The sequence below is a fragment of the Schistocerca cancellata genome, chromosome 5 (genome assembly GCF_023864275.1).
Source record: "Schistocerca cancellata isolate TAMUIC-IGC-003103 chromosome 5, iqSchCanc2.1, whole genome shotgun sequence".
Lineage (NCBI taxonomy): Eukaryota > Metazoa > Arthropoda > Insecta > Orthoptera > Acrididae > Schistocerca > Schistocerca cancellata.
Window position 1 is genome coordinate 269,146,079 of NC_064630.1, and position 19,534 is coordinate 269,165,612.

The window sequence follows — 19,534 nt, forward strand, 5'->3', positions numbered from 1 at the left end:
TCCATGTCCGAACAGCATCACTTTGGTTCACTCCGAGACGCCTGGACACTTCCCTTGTTGAGAGCCAATGCGGACACGAACCAACCGCGGTATTGGCCGTCTAGGCATGGTTGAACTACAGACAACACAAGCCGTGTACCCCCTTCCCGGTTGAATGACTGGAACTGATCGGCTGTCGGACCCCCTCCGACTAATAGGCGCTGCTCATGCATGGTTGTTTATATCTTTGGGCGGGTTTAGTGACCCCTCTGAACAGTCGAATGGACTGTGTCTGTGATACAAAGGCCACAGTCAACACCTATCTTCTGGAGTTATGGGAACCGGAGTGATGCAAAACCTTTTTTGGTGTGTGTTTATTCATTGTCACAGTCTGCGTGCCAACAGTCTCATGAACAGTAACCGTACTTAAATCAACTTCACGCAGCCATATACACTTACGAAAAAAAAACACGACACCGAAAGATGGCAGCCGTGATTCTGCATCTGAAAGCTGATGTTTATTCACATTCCGCTTAAGTCGCGTAAGAGTAGCCCTATTAGCGCCAGTATGAGGATGCAAATCAGGATTGCTTTAAATACATGTTGTAACGATCCTGAGCGTTAGTTACATTTGAGATTGGACGCGATGAGATGATGTTAGTCAAGAATGCTTTTAAGGCGACGAAGACGCCCATTATCAACATCTCCCTGAGTTTGAATGTGGTCGTGTAATAGGGCTGCAAGAGGATGGATATTCCCTGTGCAATATTGCAGAAAGACTTGGCAGGAATGTAGTCACTGTACATGATTGCTGGCAGTGGTGTTCACGAGAATGTACTGTCGCAAAAACATCAGTCTCCAGATGGCCACGTGGCACTACTCAGAGGAAAGATTGTCGCGTCCGGTGTATGGCATTGGCTCACTGTTCTGCATCTGCAGCTGCAATCCGAGGAGCATTTGGCACCAGAAGGAGACAACAAACTGTTACTTCAAGAACAGCTCTGATTCAGAAGCCCTAAATCGTTACTTCCACTGACCCGAAACCGCAATGTGCGACTTCTGTGGTGTCAAGCTAGAGCTCATTGGAGGGCAGAGTGAGGTTTGTTGGGTTTTATGATGAAAGCTGGTTCTGCCCCGGTGCCATTGATGGCCATCTGTTGGTTAGGAGACCAGCTGAGGGCCTGCATCCAACCGGTTTGCGTGGTAGACACATTGAACCTACAACTGGAGTTATAGTCTGGGGTATGACAGCGGGATTATTCTGATGTCGACCAACACAGTGACATCAACATGCCAATAAGGTGGCGTAAGGTCGTCCCACTAAATGGAGATTATAATGAAAAATTGAATTTGGTAGCCAACAGAGTGGAATATATGTGGTGTATTGGAACCCTATATGCTTTCAGAAAAAAATTGTTGCATTGCTTACTGGACGCATTTCGTACACAAGGTTTTGTTTTTTACTTATAGTTGCGCCTGAAGATTGGGCTGAGATCCCAAAATTGTGATGTGTAAGACTTCAGTAATGAAAATTTTGCAGAACTCTAGCGGAAATTTCAATTATGAACAATTTACGTAACAGTTGTGGATGTCCCACTAACGGAAGACTCGTGGAACCAAATTGCTGAGGACAAAGGTATAAATTTGTCTGTTAAGTTACTTATCAGTAAACTATGCCCTAGGTCTGTCATTACTATCACTGCATCATAATTAAGTATACTTCGTTTGTCCTTCCTTTCCCAGTCCGAACTTGTTAAGATATAATCTTGCTGCCTCCGTTCTTGTTAGGCTCTAATCTTGCTGCCTTCCTTAAAATCAGCCGCCTGCTTGTCTTAAGAACCACTAGCTTTAGATTGAGACTGTATTATGGCGCAGGCTTTTGTTAGAGCAGAGGGCCCCGTGCCGCAGGTGCCGCCTCCGCCGCCCCCGCAGAGCCCGGCCCCCGCGCAGGCGCAGCACGCGTGCCCGGACTGCGGCAAGCGCTACAGCACGGCCAGCAACCTGGCGCGCCACCGGCAGACGCACCGCGGGCCGGCCGACGCCAAGGCGCGCCGCTGCGCGCACTGCGGCAAGGTGTACGTGTCCGTGCCCGCCTTCTCCATGCACGTGCGCACGCACGCCCAGGCCTGCCGCTGCCCCTACTGCGGCAAGTGCTTCTCCAGGCCCTGGCTCCTGCAGGGCCACATCCGCACCCACACAGGTGAGGCCGCATTCCACCAAACACAACTAACTTTAAAATTTAGAGATTGCATCAATATACATAAGCAGACGGAGTTATCGAGGGAACAAACGGCAGGAGCGACCGAGGATACCATACATGCAACTGATCATGAATGACGTTGGGTGTAACACATCCGGGGAAATGAAGGGGAAGGCGGACAGAAGAGAGGACCTCAGGGTTGAACACTAAAAGAAGAAGGTCAATATACAAAAAAGTAAATACGAGTAATCCACTGAATTACAGATCCATATGAAAATGGCTCTGAGCACTATGGGACTTAACATCTACGGTCATCAGTCCCCTAGAACGTAGAACAACTTAAACCTAACTAACCTAAGGACATCACACAACACCCAGTCATCAGATCCATACCACTAACGCCGATTTTCAGTTGGTTTCTCGGACATATACTACGTTCGAACAACACTAATTACCTCGAAGAAAACGATTTATTGACAACACTTTGTGAAACTGTGGTGTGCATACTGTAAGACCTTCAGTACACACACCATCAGATTATTTGACTTGTCGCTCTAACGAAGTAGGCGTCAGCAATATGTCTCTTGGTCTTATCGTGGCGTGATTATCTTCTGCCGTTAGGTCAGGCGATAGAAATGCCACTTGCACGCTTAGAGTAGCAGATTGACGGTGACCAACTTTAAACAGAACTTGATTAATTTTCACACACATTTATTAAAATAATAAGAAGCATAAACATTACGTAACTTGATTCTGGATGCTATTTACAATTGACAATCTGAAGTTCCTTTGGTCTTGGTACGTTAATCTTATTCTCACATATCTCTGATACTTGACGAAGTGTCTATACATTTATGGTGGTGGTGGTGGTGGTTAGTGTTTAACGTCCCGTCGACAACGAGGTCATTAGAGACGGAGCGCAAGCTCGGGTTAGGGAAGGATTGGGAAGGAAATCGGCCGTGCCCTTTCAAAGGAACCATCCCGGTATTTGCCTGAAACGATTTAGGGAAATCACGGAAAACCTAAATCAGGATGGCCGGAGACGGGATTGAACCGTCGTCCTCCCGAATGCGAGTCCAGTGTGCTAACCACTGCGCCACCTCGCTCGGTTATACATTTATCTTCATGGCTATGTACAGGAATATGGTAATCTTGTTGTTGTGGTTGGCAGGAGAGCCAACACCGTGTTACTAGAGGAAGCCAAAAGGCACGCGTTTTAGCTCACGCAGGCTGGCGTGAGGTCTGGAACAGGTCTATATGATGCGCAACTTCACTCCCGACGTCCATGGCGAGGTCCATGTTTGCAATCACAACACCATGCAGCGCGATACAGTTGGGCCCAACAACATGCAGAATGGAACGTTCAGGATTGGCATCACGTTCTCTTCACCGATGAGGGTCGCATATGCGTTTAAAACCAGACAATCGTCGGAGACGTGTTTGGAGGTATCCCGGCCAGGCTGAACGGCTTTGACACACTGTCCAGCAAGTACAGCAAGTACTCTGATGGTGTTCATGGAAGGCACCGTAACAGCTGTACGATACGTGAAGGCCATCCTTCGACCGATAGTGCAACCATATCGGCAGCATGTTGCCGAGGCATTCGCCTTCAATGATGACAATTCGCGTCCCCATCGTGCCCATCTTGTGAATGACTTCCTTCAGGATGAAGACATCGCTCGAGTAGAGTGGCCAGCATGTTGGTCCATACATGAACCCTATCGAAAATGCCAGGGATAGATTGAAAAGTGCTGTTTATGGACGACGTGACCCACCAACCACTCTAACGGGATCTACGCCTAAACCCAGTTGAGGAGTGGGTCAATCTGGACCAACAGGGCCTTGATGAACTTGCAGATAGTATGCCACGACGAATACAGGCATGCATCCATGCAAGAGGACGTGATACTGGGTATTAGAGGTACTGGTGTGTACAGCAATCTAGACCACCACCTCTGAAGGTTTCGTTAAATGGCGGTACAACATGCAGTGTGCGGTTTTCATGAACAATGAAAAGGGCGGAAATGATGTTTCTGTTGATCTCTGTTCCAATTTTCTGTGCAGGTTGCAGAAGTCTCGGAACTGAGGTGATCCAAAACTTTTTTTATGTGTGTAGAATAGAAAATTGTGTGTATAGATGGCACAATCATCAGAGTACACCTTGTTATTCTGCATCCAGAAACTCACTGTAACATGTCTAAATATCGATTACGTAAGACTCTGCCTTCATTAACAAGTAAATATACGGGATGATTTTGTTGAATCGGGACATACTGCAGGAAACAAATACTGAGAGGATATGGAGAAAAAGCTTAAAATGTTTTCCATGGAAGGTAATTCACTTGAAGGTGGAGTTAAAAGATCTTTGGCAGTGCAAGTTTCCGTGTTTAGAAGTACACATGAGAACGCGCCGGGCAAGACGGAATGTTCAGTCTGTAATGGTGATTTAGTGATTCGGAGCCGGCCGCGGTGGCCGTGCGGTTCTAGGCGCTGCAGTCCGAAACCGCGGGACTGCTACGGTCGCAGGTTCGAATCCTGCCTCGGGTATTGATGTTTGTGGTGGCCTTAGGTTAGTTAGGTTTAAGTAGTTTTAAGTTCTAGGGGACTGATGACCTAAGATGTTAAGTCCCATAGTGCTCAGAGCCATTTGAACAATTTTTAGTGATTCGGTGGCAGCAAACTATCAGCAGCGGTTCACCCTAAATGTGTAGCTGGAGTAGATTCCGTCGAGATGCTTTCGCACGGAAATACTGAAGTGAGCTGGACACCATCATGTAGTAGCTGCATTACCTTCATACCACTAAAGGCACGTCTTGCCCCACGTGGCGGTCGCCAAAAATTCCCCCCGCCCACACAATGAAGGTGAACCAGCGCTGATGGTAACATTTCCATTTGTCTAGCGTTTTCTCATACGTGCTTTCAACACTGTCAAAAATATTGCAACACTTTTCCAGCTATATATCCGTTCGATTTTTGTTTTCCTTTTTATCCTCTGAGTGACCGTTTCCTGCACTTCACCCCCAATTTAGCAAAATCACTCTGTATAGAGGCAGAACCGGACTTCCGTTTAGTTATCTCTGCACAACAACTGCTCATGTTTGTACCGTTGCTGAAGGCGTCCCGGGATTTAATCCACCAGTTACAGGACGAAGAAGGGAGCGGGATGGAACAGGATATGGGGATCCATATGTGCAATTAGCATTGAAGCACAAGCAGCCGAAGGAAACTACAGTAAGACGGCAGAGCTAACGGCGACCATGGAAGCCCGTAAAAACTGATATACAATACCGGAGGGAAACATTTTCATCCTCCCGGACTCCAAATCTACGCTCTCTCTCCTTAAATATTTTCATCGATGCCGTAAAAACCACTTGATGACCCACGAGATAATAGTGACACGTACTGAGAAACGAGATCGCTAACTCTCTTGCTAAGAAAGCAGTGACCTCAGTCATAGAGGACTATACACATGTTACTTCAGAAGATCTATTACCGATTTACCGGAAGTGGGTTCGGAATGGTTGGGAGAAAGAATGGCTAGCTTCTCAGACAGCAAAACTAAAATACTATGCACAAATAACGCCAGTGCTACCAACAAGCTCTTCGTACTAATGACTTATGTGTACACGGAAATTTGCTATTACCGTAACACGGTCGAATTCAACCATTGTCGCCTTGCACAGCACCTACACAGCATCAATATAGACCATCTTCATTTTACGACTACAGCTAAGTAGAAGACACAAATCACACAATTTTTAGATGCACAAATCGTTGAGATTTCACGTCAGAGTTGCTAAGGAATTTTGTGAGTAAGAAATACCTATTACCATGACCTGTGTGCATATACTTAGCAACCGCAGAGGCTAATAAATGATATACAGAAACTATCTTTATTTTTAAAGTGTGTTGTCTCAAGATAACAAGGGGTGGTTATAAAATTCTAATTATTTCCTCCAAGAACTAATTACGTAATTAATTGTCTGTTTGTGTGCCGGCACAGGCCTGCAGTTCTGTAACAAACTGAAATGCTTTGGCCACAATACCGCCGCAAGCCACTATAGGATATTAAAAAAAATGGAGCAGCCAACTGATACAGTGGAACATGGCTTTGATACTTCGTCTTGGGGAGCACCGTAAACGTTGTGTATGCGCCAGGTCAATCTTGGCGGATAAAGAATTCATTTGGATTGGTGTGAGCCAGTTGCAATATTTACGCTGCTGTCTCCGTTCGCCGGGGTATTGAACAGGTGTTAGCAGTCGAGGAACCCACTTGGGGGCAATCTTTGTCACTCTTCCATGGTGTTTCTCCGTGTTTCCTTAAGGGTGTGAGGAGGGTTCCAAGAAAAACGCACTGAGAGTTTCGCCTGATCCCAAATATACATTATACGAATTCGTAGTAGTGAATATGACCAAGAATTATCTGTAGAAAGGTTCAACGACAAAGACAATTTTTGCAGGACCGGATCTCAAACCCGAATTTCCCGCTTATTGAGAGCAGTCGTCTTGCTTTCTGGCTATCCGGGCACGTCCACGACAGACCGAAACTTCCATATGTCATCAACCACGTATTTACAACCTGTACTCGTACATCCATTACCTATATCTCAGTACAGGTGAGACATTTTACTCGAAATTCGCTTGCCCAGTGTCGTCGGATACATCCGATATTACAGTGGCTGTGTTAGTCCGAATTACAATGCAAAGTTCCTCAAGACATGCATGCGTGTCCAAAGACTATTTGCATTGTAATTCCGAATAAAACAGGCACTGCAACGCTGTACGGCCCGAAATATAGCCACAGTGTGTTTCTTGAGGCTTTCCCGACGGACATGTTGTATATATGGTTCTCGGGCGAGACTTCGGATGTCATAGTGAAAACGCCCCAATATTTCATCAGCGCAACTGGCCGACATCTTCAAGTGCGACGAACACACTGCTAAGGTAGGACCAGAGCCCCCTATTTATGTCAGTCTTAGGCAGGAAGTGCGAATGCGTGGAGTCGCCAAATTCGATAGCCAATAGCGACGATATCAACCGATAGCTGGAAGGACGTCGTCGCAATGGGTAGTCGCTTGTCACCCATTGTGGCTAATCTTTTTATGGGAGACTTCGAGGAGAGAGCACTCCAGTGGTCGGATCCGAAACCTGCGTGTTTTTGGCAAAATGTGGACGACACATTTGTTATCTGGCCTCACGGCATTGCATCGCTGAATGTTTTTCTTGAGCATCTTAACTCGCTTCATCCCAACATCTAGTTCACTATGGAGATGGAGAAAAACGGCGAACTTCCAGTGCTGGACGTGTTGGTACCGAGAAAATAAGATGGCACATTAGGTTACGCAGTGTACCGTAAACCAACTCACACGGACTTATACTTACAGGCCACCAGCTGTTACCATCCTTCACAACAAAGTGGCGTACTTAGGACGTTGGTTCACAGAGCACGAGCCATATCAGACTCAAACAGCTTATCCAATGAGCTACTCCATCTGCGTACCACTTTCCAACAAAATGGATACTCCGAACGGAAGATTCGGCGTGCCTTACACCCGAAGCTGGTTACACAACGTGAGGAACTGGAAGAAGGCGAAGAACAAAGGGGAATAGTCATTTGCCATACATCGGCGGTGTCTCTTCAAAAATAGGAAGATTATTGAAGAGGCATAAAGTTAAATGTGTCTTTCGTCCGCCGGCAAAACTCAGAGCTCTCTTGGGCTCATCTAAGGACAGCCTTGGCCTAAGAAGACCCGGTGTTTACGAGATTCCTTGTAGCTGCGGCATGTCGTACATCGGACAAACTTGTCGCACTGTAGAAGAGAGATGTACTGAACGCCGACGTTACACTCGTCTGGAGCAACCAGAGAAGTCTGCAGTGGCCGAGCATTGTCTCAGTACAGGCCATTCTATGAATTATCAACACACCAAAATTCTCGCATCGACGATTTCGTACTGGGACAGTGCTATTAAGGAAGCAGTGGAAATACGTAGCTCGACGAATCTTGTAAACAGAGACACAGGCTTTCAGCTCAGTACAGCTTGGGATCCAGCAGTAGCCATATTGAAGTCGCATCGAGCAGAGACGAGTACTATTGGTCATACGACGGACGACGATTCGCCAGCAACATAAATATTCTGTTGACAACGGGAGGATAGTCACGTACCTACGCGGACGCGCATTTTTGCTTGCGGCTTCCGACAGAGGTCGCTGGGGCGGCCGATGGCAGCGCAGAGCAGCAGCGGCAGCCTCCGCGCGTGCGCCGAAGTCTTTGGTTCTTCATCCTGTAGGAGGCGTTGCTGTCCTTCCAGCTATCGGTTGATGTCGTCGCTATTGGCCATCGAATTTGGCGCCTCCACGCATTCGCACTTCCTGCCTAAGAATGGCATAAACAGGGGGCTCTGGTCCTGCCTTATAAGTGTGTTCGTCGCACCTGAAAATCGGCCAGTTGCCCTAATGAAATATTGCAGAGTTTTCACTTTGAAATCCTACGTCTCGCCCGAGAACCATATATACATGGTCACAGTGGTTCGTGTTAGCAGATACTGCGGTCCATTCCATTCGGCTGATTGGTGCTACATCAGGAAACTGTTCACGATGTGGACTTACCGTTTCGTGAATTGTTGTCTTGGAAGACGAATCCAACAACGAAATGTTGACTGTGTGGCTGGACAATAGTTTGGTGAGTCCTGTACCCTCGATAGAAACGAAAGGCTTCTGAGATCGGCATGACATACCGGCCAAAGCGTGAGTGAAACGCTGTCATAGTGAACCCGTGGGGTTGCGTACCTAAGACACGCAATTGAACCTGTCCGTCTATCATGTGTCAGGCAAACTTTGCACTCTTTGCTGAAGAGAACTCAACGCCATTGGTCTAGGTTGTAAGCCTTGCACTCTCTTTATAACTAAACTAACTGCATCAGCACATTTGAATACTGTAAAATGCACTGAATGTGTGCCTCTTTCATAGAGAATTTAGATCCAAGAAATAATTTACAGCTCTGTTTGGCCATAGTTATGTAAAAAAAAGCAAAGAGTAGGAAATACTTACATTGTGCAATGAAAAGAAATGGAGACCTCTAAGAGCATTTGAAATAATTTCTCACCGTTTTATAATCTAATAAGGTTAGGGTATAATTGATGTTCCCTGTAGATAGATCAAGTCCTGTGGAGATGTGAGCCTCAGATAGGCTGACATCTGCGCAACCAAGAACTTGAAATGTAACGTATACAACTCACATCTAGCGTAATCTGCTAAGTGGAAAGTAGTTTCGGAGACTCTGCAGCACTACTTACATTCTGAGCTGTAGAGGTATGCAAAGAAATTCAAAAGGCTTCTGTTGATTACAGCATGACTTCGCAGTGATTAATGTTTCTGCTGAAAGTAGTTTTCACAATAATGTTTGTGGTCAAATTGAACGCTGATTCAAAAGTGAACACACAAACACGCATGCAGTCAAACCATCTTATGGATTTTATGAAGTGGACCAGCAAGGAAAATAAATCAGGTACTTTAGTTAAATTCCATCAGTTCAATAGCAGCAACAAATGTCAGAGTGCACTTATCTTATCATGGACCACGTGGTATACAGGGCCACGATATATAAAAAAACTGAACAAAGAAAGATTTTATACACATCGGAAAAACGTTAAATATTTTGAACTAGTGGCAATGTAATGTAACCAGTACGCCAACTGCAAGAACGAACAAGTGAAATTCCGATACTTTATTATATGCATGGACCTCGATTTATCCATTTAAATAACTGAACTTAAATCTAAACACGAGTGAAGGCACATTTAAAGACGGTGATAATATTGGAAACAAAGAATTTCACCCAGCTGCAATCGCCATACTTATCGTAACTCATTGCATGAGAACGGCCATCAAAAAGTAACCTCAGTGCAAGAACCCAGCATCCATAAATAAGCTGCCACATTAGTTGTGCTTTCCAAAACTTGGATACGGCGAGTCCACTAGTCATACACTGTAAAACAAGCAATCGATATCCTGGTACAGGACATCTCTGGACGACTCTTGAAATTCAGAACTCACGTAAGAATGAATAACTTGTCAGTTAACGTTTTATCGAACGGCTTTCAGTGTTCCATTCCAGGTGTTCCCTTACTCATCTTCTTCGCCCACCATGGTGTTCGGGGTATACTACACTGTTTTTAACGGACGCCTAATGGTCATATTGAGACTGTTGCGTGCTGCGTTCATTGACAAAATCTTTCCAGCTTCCTCCAAAAACAGTTCTGTTGCAATCTCCTCCCGAGCCATTATTTGTAGATTGGTTCGTGTGTGCCCGCGTTTTGGCATCGAGGATAAGTGAATAGATGGGTTTCCTTATTGGTGAGCAATCGATTTCTAGTGTTAGACACATAGTTCGCACAGTTCATTTCTGAACTTACACTGAAGATACTCCGAAGTAGAATGACAACTTTGATGCTTATGACAGTCCGCTATAACTATACGATCGACTATGCAAGTACGCCACTAACGTCGTATAATACTCTCTATTCTGCGAGCTATGTGCAGGAACATAAAATTAAGCTAGTTTCATCACATATTTATAGCCCCCTTTAAAACTCTGAACAAGTTTGGGACATTATTGTCGTTTTTAGAGAAGCATTCTTCTGGTACCGCTCCTTCATAAAGTCACGTTTGCCACACTGGATGTGCTATGAATGAGTGAACATATGGGTTGATTCTGATGCTGAGGCTCTGTTCTGATAGTCAGCTAACCGTTCTTATTTCTTTTCCGTTTCAGGCGAGAAACCATTCAAGTGCACCATCTGCGAAAAGGCGTTTGCAGACAAGTCCAACCTGCGCGCCCACGTGCAGACGCACTCCAGCACGAAGCCACACGTGTGCTGCCGCTGCGGGAAGGCGTTCGCGCTCAAGTCCTACCTGTACAAGCACGAGGAGTCCTCCTGCGTGCGCCTGCACTCGCGCGCTCCGCAGTGCGCAGGCGTCGTGGGGGCAGCATAGGCGGCAGGGGCAGCGGTGGACCCGACCACGTAGTACGACTGTCAGCCGGTCCTTGTCGGCCCCTGTACACGCGTGTGATCACACAGTGGTCACTGTCGTCACTACAGCAAATTCATAAACGTTGAAAGAAGAGTTCAGCAGTTGTAATAAAAATGTAGGAGAAGTACCACATACAAGGTTTTTAATGCAAATAACACTACAACAAAACGCACAGCAGTACCTCATACAGTTTTTTCTCTGCTGTATTCGAAATTTCTGATTACAGCAACACAACGTTTCAGTGATCATTGTTCACATTTAATATTACTATTGCAATTCTGGCAATAATTTCAACTTGTAAAACGTAACGAGAAACTGGGTTCATCATAATGTAATGTAACTATAGTAAAACAAATTGGCAGTGCTTTGGCATGAGGAGAAAATACGTGACTGTAATTCTATCACTGGGTATTCATATGGGTCGATAACCTGTGCTTCCTAAAAATGTTACTTGAATCAAAATACTTTGATGAAAACCGCTGAACCCTTACCCGATGACGAATGTGGATTTGGAGACAGCACTCGTAGTTGTATTCTTTTCACTGGACTTATAACGTTCCGTAGTGTGTCGGCTTCAGAAGTTATTACTCGTAGTTAAGCGTAAGACTGATTTCTCTTACCAAAATGAAGTCTTTGGTCACAATAATACTAATATCCTGCAAGTTGAGACTTATATCATGAAAGTATGTCTCCAGAAGTTATCTTACAGTTGTGGTGACGTAAGAGGATCGTTGTGTTTGTTCTTTGATGCACCGTCGTCCATCATTCTGACAACTACCATTTCTGCAGCTACTCTGCCATCCACTGTACATATCATGATGGTCGGAAATCCTGTATCCTAGTAACGTTGTATCTGCTAGAGGGCCGGCCGGAGTGGCCGAGCGGTTCTAGGCGCTACCGTCTGGAACCGCGCAACCGTTACGGTCGCAGGTTCGAATCCTGCCTCGGGCATGGATGTGTGTGATGTCCTTAGGTAAGTTAGGTTTAAGTAGTTCTAAGTTCTTGGGGACTGATGACCTCAGAAGTTAAGTCCCATAGTGCTCAGAGCCATTTGAACCATTTTCTGCTAGAGGGTATTTTAGGTACAGATCATTTATTTTCCCCTGGGATACCAAATACATCGGTAAAGGCGTAATTGTTTTGTATTTGTTCCATTCTACGTACGATTCGAGTTCATTTCACAGCTTTGGGTTTCAAATCATTCCCGGCTATATGCAATCACAACTGTATCACTCATAAGTTGTCATTTTCTTATGATGTTTTTAACTTTCTACTTTCCGTATTATTTTTGATAAACGAGAAAATAACAAATATGACTACCATTCGTCTTTGTGGATGCAGAAAGCTATCTAAATATCGCACCAAGGATGATATTAGTGAGGAAGCCTCAGCAATGTCTCAACAATCCTACAAATCTGGCGATGTTCTGTTTCCACTGTCGCTCTGCTGGATTTACTAGTGTCAGTCGCGTACATCTCAGCAGCTGCATCACTCTATAGCTACATCACTCTGTAGTGATGTCACTGTACAGAATACTACTATGGAAGAATTCTAGCCGAATTCATAACTCATATGCTTAAGAACTGTTAGATGGTACAATTTTTCGGTGGCATACAACAAACAAGAGTCCTATATTTTCTCGCATCTACTGTGGTAACTTCTATTCTTATGATTCAGGACATCCTGACAGATCACTAGCTGTTACACAGAAGTCAGTTCAAATTTCACAACTGCTGCATGTTGTACTGTGGGTTATCTTGAATCAATGTCTGAGATTTACATTTTTGGCGTAATTTATGAAACTTTGTAAACTTTTCAGTAATTAGTAAACTGATTTTCAAAAACATATCTCATAGTATGCATGCACTAACTATTTTTTCACTACTTTTGTCTGACCACTGTCAAATACACGACCAGACGATCGATATTTTATTCCTGTCCCATGAGACTTGCTTGATAGTTCGATTTCAAGTGTCGCTCTTGTCTTGCTCGTTAGAAATTCTTTATAGTCAAATTAATTTTGATTTTAAACGCCTGTGGAACTTAAATATGAATTTACAGCTATGGCATTTCTTCCTCGTGCCAAGATTAAAGTGTGATTTTTCCCATTCCGTCATAAAATAGTGACGTACTAAATAACACAGATACCTGTAAGACGTATTTTCTTGTAGTAGTAAAAATGTTTCCTCGATCTGGGACCATGTTTTCTGTGAACAGTTGATAATTTTTTATGATACGTACTAGCCTGATTGTAGAATAAATGTTTTTATGAACTGAATGGAGATAGTGTATTTTGATGTGTATTTTGTATACCAAACGTTTTAATAAGCAATATTTTTCTGAAGATATACTGACGTTGTTTTGAAGTCTGATGTGTTGTAGTGTATTCATGTGTATATTGGACGTTAAATGTCAAAAGAGAAATATTCGATAGATGCTGGCTGTTATTGTTAGATTCATTATATACATCGTTAGAAATGAAGTGCTGTGCTGATAACGTAAACAAAAATTTTAGAAACATAAGTTGTAAGACGTTGCCCTGACTTTTTAGATGAAACAACAGATTGGTGTTGCGTTTTCAAATCAAAATAATACTGATGTTCCAGCTGCAGCTGAGTCTATAACAGCAATCTAATAAATGTTTCTCTATTTTATATGTGATATATGAATCACTCAAGTACTTAAGGGTAGGTTTGAAAACTGAAAAATTGTCCTTCTGAGAGCAGCTACGGTCATAAAGTGTTCTTTTGTATATGTTTCGTGCAAATGCAGAAAATGTCACCGATAAACTTGTTAATGTGTCTAGTGGTATTGAAACTTAGTGTTTATTTTTATGTCAGATTATAGTTGTCTGTGTTTTGTTCGTATCTCTGGATCCCTTATTTTATTTAATCACCCGCCCATCGAACAGCAATCTGCAGTGCTTCCTTTCCTTCCAATGGAATGCATAATTCTCATTTCATAAGAATGTAGCTTGCTGGAGGTATGACGTTTTTGTCTCCGCATTCCAGCACTTAGCACCAACAGGATCCCAAGGTTTCTGGTTATGTTCAACTGAGTCACTAGCCTTGTCCTGCTACATTTTTAAGCAATTTCAGAATGCCATAAGACTGAGGTAAATGTTGTATCATTGAATACCGATAGAAAAACAGTGCCTGCCACTTCAAATGCGGAACATACATGTCATGAATTAAAAGCTGGGCTGGGTCTGTAAATTTAACGTGGTCAGCACTGCAGTTTGCTTCTTCCGGCCGGCGTGTTTATTTCTTTGTTTATTTTGGTTTCGGACGAGTTCTGCTAGTCGTCGGTGGCGGCGCTGAAGGCTGCCAGCACGGCACCGACTGTAGCGTCCTGTGACGAAACCTTCAATTGCGGCAGCATATGGTAACATTACGAACTGGCATCATAGGAATGAAATGCAAATACGAGAAGAGTTTTCAAAATCTGATTTATAATAACCGAAATCTTAAACAAATGCTGCTACTTCGTGACTAAAAATAGCTCCGAAAAGGTCGCTGTACAGAAGCAGTGTACGAGGTGATGTCCGAAAGTTCCCGAAGTATATTAATTAAAATTATTATCTTTTGCATAATCTTACTCTGCATCACCTTCGATGTAGTCCCCTTGGGAGTGAGTACATCGGTCCCAACCGTTCTACCACTCTTGAAATGCGTCCTAAAAGTCTTCCTTAATTACGATGTTTAGTAGCATTAGCGATTCGTCTTGAGCTCATTGTATCAAATTTTCAACACAGAACCGTATCGGCATCTCGCTACAAGCATTTGGAAGTCTCGTGACAGGCGTCAAGTGTTATTGGGTAGCCTTGTATCCTGCCCCGTGTGACCTTTCGCTGCCGCAGTCGGGTCGAGTCACAGAAAGCGCTGCGCTACGGTTGCCCAAGACGGCCGGCCCGCCCCCAGTTTGTACAGTCGTAGCTTAGGAAACATTAACTCCAGCTAACAGCATCTCTAACGCGAAGCACGGGGTGCCTCGGCGCCACTAGTCAGACTCATGCTTTTAGTTCACTTCTCACTCATTTTACTTAATTTATTGTATTATTTATTTACTTATGCTCTAGTTATCATTATTTATTTCTTTAGTTGTTTAGATTAGTTAGGTACATATTACTTGTTCAGTTCTTTAATTAAAAGGTGATACAACAACTGTATGTGATTATGTTTTATGTCCAAGATCTATGTAGTTGAGAACTGTGTAATTATATGTCAAGAAGCCTACACTCTGTATTCTCTTTTATTTATTGTCGTACTTCCATCTTTTCTTTACCACTGTATCTTCCAGTATTTAGGCATCCAACATAGAAGAGAAAAGAAGTTTACCACCTACAGAAATATCAAGTTTACGCACTAGTTCAGTTGGGATGGGTAAGAGAGCAGTTAACTACCTCAATAAGTGCCTTAAGAAATTATGAATCAAAATTACATTCCCAGTTAGATACCTGTGCCTCCAAACAAAACAGGCCACTGAATGCCACCACTGAAATTACATGAGATTACATTTGGTCCAAAATGGATACCCACTCACCCACGCACAAACCCATATACATATGTTCTCCCCATCTCCCTGTCCCTCCTCGCTACTCTCCCATACATTCTATACAGCCCCTTCTCTCTGTCCACACCTTCTCTATCTGCCTCAACCACCAAAATCATGATGTGCCAGTCGTGCAGGTAAGCTTACACATCAAGACCTTAAAAACCGTTTCCTGCCCCTGGCACGTAGGCTCCTCTGCAAAGCAGGTTGGTAAGGCAGGCCCATACCACACCCACACTTCAAATGTTCTGTGTAGGGTAGCCCATACTGCAAGGGCTTGAAAAACACTTGTTTCCCTGTGTCTCTGCTCCTATTGGAAGCCGGCCGGGGTGGCCATGTGGTTCTCGACGCTACAGTCTGGAACCGCGCGACCGCTACGGTCGCAGGTTCGAATCCTGCCTCGGGCATGGATGTGTGTGATGTCCTTAGGTTAGTTAGGTTTAAGTAGTTCTAAGTTCTAGGGGACCGATGACCTCAGCAGTTAAGTCCCATAGTGCTCAGAGCCATTTGAACCATCCTATTGGAAGGAGATCACAGACAGACATATAGTCTGCTTTATACACATTCACTGGCAGAAAAAAAATCTCAACACCAAGAAGGATTTGTGTGAGATAGACGTCAGTTAGTATGTATGTTCCTACATCTGAAAGATGGCGTCTGTTCAGATTTCAAGCCAGTCGCGTTAGTAGTGCAATTATGAGGATGCAGGTTTGTTTTAAATACACACTTTAATTGTCGTGAGCGTTAGTTACTTTCCAGATTGGACGTGGTGAGTCCATGTTAGTTACGAATTCCTTTAAGGAGACAAAGACACCATTATCAACACTTCAATGTGTTGCACAACATCATGTAATACGACTATGAGAAGCTGGATGTTCCTTCTGCGATACTGCAGAAAGACTTCGCAGAAATTTTGCCAGTGTACTTGGTTGCTGATTGTGGTGCTCACAAGGACGTACGATCGCAAGAAGACCGATTTGCTGATGGCCACGTGGCACTACTGAGGGGGAAGATTGTTGTGTTCGGCATGCAGCTCTGACACGTCCCATTGCATCTGAAGCAGCAATTTGAGCAGCAGTTGACACCACAGTGAACTAGCGAACCGTTATAAATCTGTTACTTCAGAGACACCTCCGAGCCAGACATCCGGTAGCGAGCATTCCACTAACCCCAAACTACCACCACTTCATTAGTGTCAAGCAAGAGCTCATTGGAGGGCGGGGTTGAGGTCTGTCGTGTTTCCTGATGAAAGCTGGTTCTGTTTGTGTGTCAGTGATGGCCTAGTGTTGTTTAGGAGGCCAGTTGAGGGCCTACAACCAATCTGTCTGCGTAGTAGAAACACACTACCTACACCTGGATTTACGGTCTGAAGTGATTCTCTATGACAGCAAGAGCACTCTCGTGGTTATCCCATGCACCGAGACTGCAAGTTTGTATGTCACTTTGGCCTGTAGTGCGATTTTCCCTATTTCTGTCAACGCTACTAGTCTTTCTATCCGGACTCACTAGTACTGATCATGTAGCCAGAAGCCAAAATTATCATGGTGCTTTGCGTGACATGGATCCACTAGCGTTAGGCTGCACAAGAAATTCATCTCTTACTAATACTTGACGACGATTAGCTCGCCTAAATATGCGTAACATTACAGGGTGAGAACGTTCACATGACCACTGATACCAGCATCAGTGTACAACTGACGCAGCATGTCCAACTCTCGAAAAGGATAACCCAGACAGTCGGAAGACCACAATTTGACCCTTTTCAAACTGTCTCAGTTCGCTGTAGAAAACGCAAGTGCAGCTCTATAGCTTTGTTACCTCCTTACACTACGCTGAGCCTTTTGGTTGTGAGCATTCCCTATTAAAGGACATAATCAGATGGCGCTATGGTAGCTATGACTCTCCACTATCTGTTGTCAGGCGACATTGAAACCATTATCTGTACATCTACTATCCCTCAGGTTTCATACGCCATCATCGAATCAAAATCGACGTCGTCTTTCCAGGTGCACTATGGCATTTTTCCAGCAGTGTATATTATCCTCTTTCTTTATCTTCATCTGCATACAATCTCAACACATATATCGCATAGATATCTTCCTCCCCTTCTCTCTGTCCAACTGTTTCACCCCCCCTCTCTCTCTGTCTACCTCATCCTCCCACCTCTATCTGTCCATCTCTTCCTCCTCACTCTCTCTCCTTCTCCATCTTTTCCTACCCCTTGTCCATTTCCTGCACGCCCTCTCTCCAACCATACGTTCCTCCCACTTACCTCTGACAATATCCTCCACCCTCTCTTCTTTCAGCTCCTGCCCACTCTTTCTGTCCAGCTCCTCCTCCCTGTCTCACCCTGTCCAATCTCCCCTCCCTTGTCTCTGTCCGTCACCTCCTCCCCCATACCTACCTATCCATTTTCTGCTTCCCTTTCACTGCCCAACTCTTCCTCCCCCTCTCTCACTATCCGTATGGTTCCCCTCGCTCTACTCAGCTATTCCCATCCATACTGCTACTACCCAGGCAACACACCTCTTCTCTTTATTTCTTTCCATATTCTTTTCTCTGTTCTCTCTGTCTATTCTCGCCTTTTCCTTCTCTCCATCCATCCCCTCTGTATACCTCAGCCGCCCCCCCCCCCCCCAAATCTTGTCCATATTCACGTGTAACCCCTGCAAAGGAGGTCAATGAAGGAGATCAATACTACTCCCACGAAACTTTTGTCATGCAGGGCAGCCTGGATGGTGGAGTCTGGAATAATGTTTCTTGCTAATGTAAAGGCTGCATAGCAAAGCAGGCCAATAAAATTGGCAGATACCATTCTCACACAACACACCTTTCAAGCAGGGGAACTTATACGGCAGGGACTGAAAGAAAACCATTTTATCCATATTTCCAATCCTACCAGAGCTTTCAATGCATATATTGCCCACATCCTACTCCTCTTTCTACCCATCTCGTCCTCTCTCTCCTCTTACCTCCTCTGGCCCCTTCTTCTCTTACCATCTCCTCTTGCACCTATCTGTCTGCCCATCTTCTCCTTCCCCTCTCTCTCAGCCCATCTCCTTCTCTTCCCACTCTATTGGTCTGTCTCCTTGTCCCCCATCTCTGTCGATTTACCCTCCCCCTCTCTGTCTGACATCTCCTCCTCCCCCTTTTCTCTCTGCTCATCGATTCCTTCCCTTCCTCCCACTATCCATCTCTTCCTGCCCCCTCTCTCCCTATCTATTCCCTCCTCCTCCCTTTCTCTGTCCATCCCCTCTACCCCCCATGTCAACCTCCCCCAGATATACTCATCAACATGTGTAGCCCTTGCAGAACACTTTGATAAAGCAGGCCAATACTACTACAACACAACACATCTGTCATGCAGGGCAGCCTAAAAGTCAGGGACTGGGAAACCATTTCTTCTTCCTGAAATGCAGACTGTCTCTCAAAGCAAGTTTATAAGTCAATCTGATACTATTCCTACACCATATGCCCTTTGTGCTGGGCACCCTAAATGACAGGAGTTGAAAGAAAATTTTTCACCCACATCTCTGCTCCTATTAGAATAAGGAGAAAATAAATCCCACTGCATTGATACTTGAAAAGTTTGCTGTTTGTATGCCATGTTTGGTTGAAATCGATACAGTGGTATAGTAGGAGATCGCTCTCATACCTCTGGATCAATTTCAACCAACGCATAAAGAAAGAAGAACGTTGTTCATATATATAATGATCTGCTGTCTAAGGACGGATTTGATCAGCTCTCCACACTACTCTGTCCTGTCCAAGT

General features: G+C 44.5%; 1 protein-coding gene across 1 annotated transcript in view; it reads left to right on the top strand.

The window, feature by feature from the left end:
* The window catches only part of LOC126188489 (transcriptional repressor scratch 1-like), a 185,672-nt gene extending 170,226 nt beyond the window's left edge, over positions 1-15,446 (top strand). The window contains exons 5-6 of the mRNA XM_049930092.1: positions 1,855-2,179; positions 10,952-15,446. Of these exons, the coding sequence (XP_049786049.1) occupies positions 1,855-2,179; positions 10,952-11,172 (546 nt within the window). The 3' untranslated portion in view covers positions 11,173-15,446. The remainder of the gene's footprint in view (positions 1-1,854; positions 2,180-10,951) is intronic.
* The last annotated feature ends 4,088 nt before the right edge of the window (positions 15,447-19,534 follow it).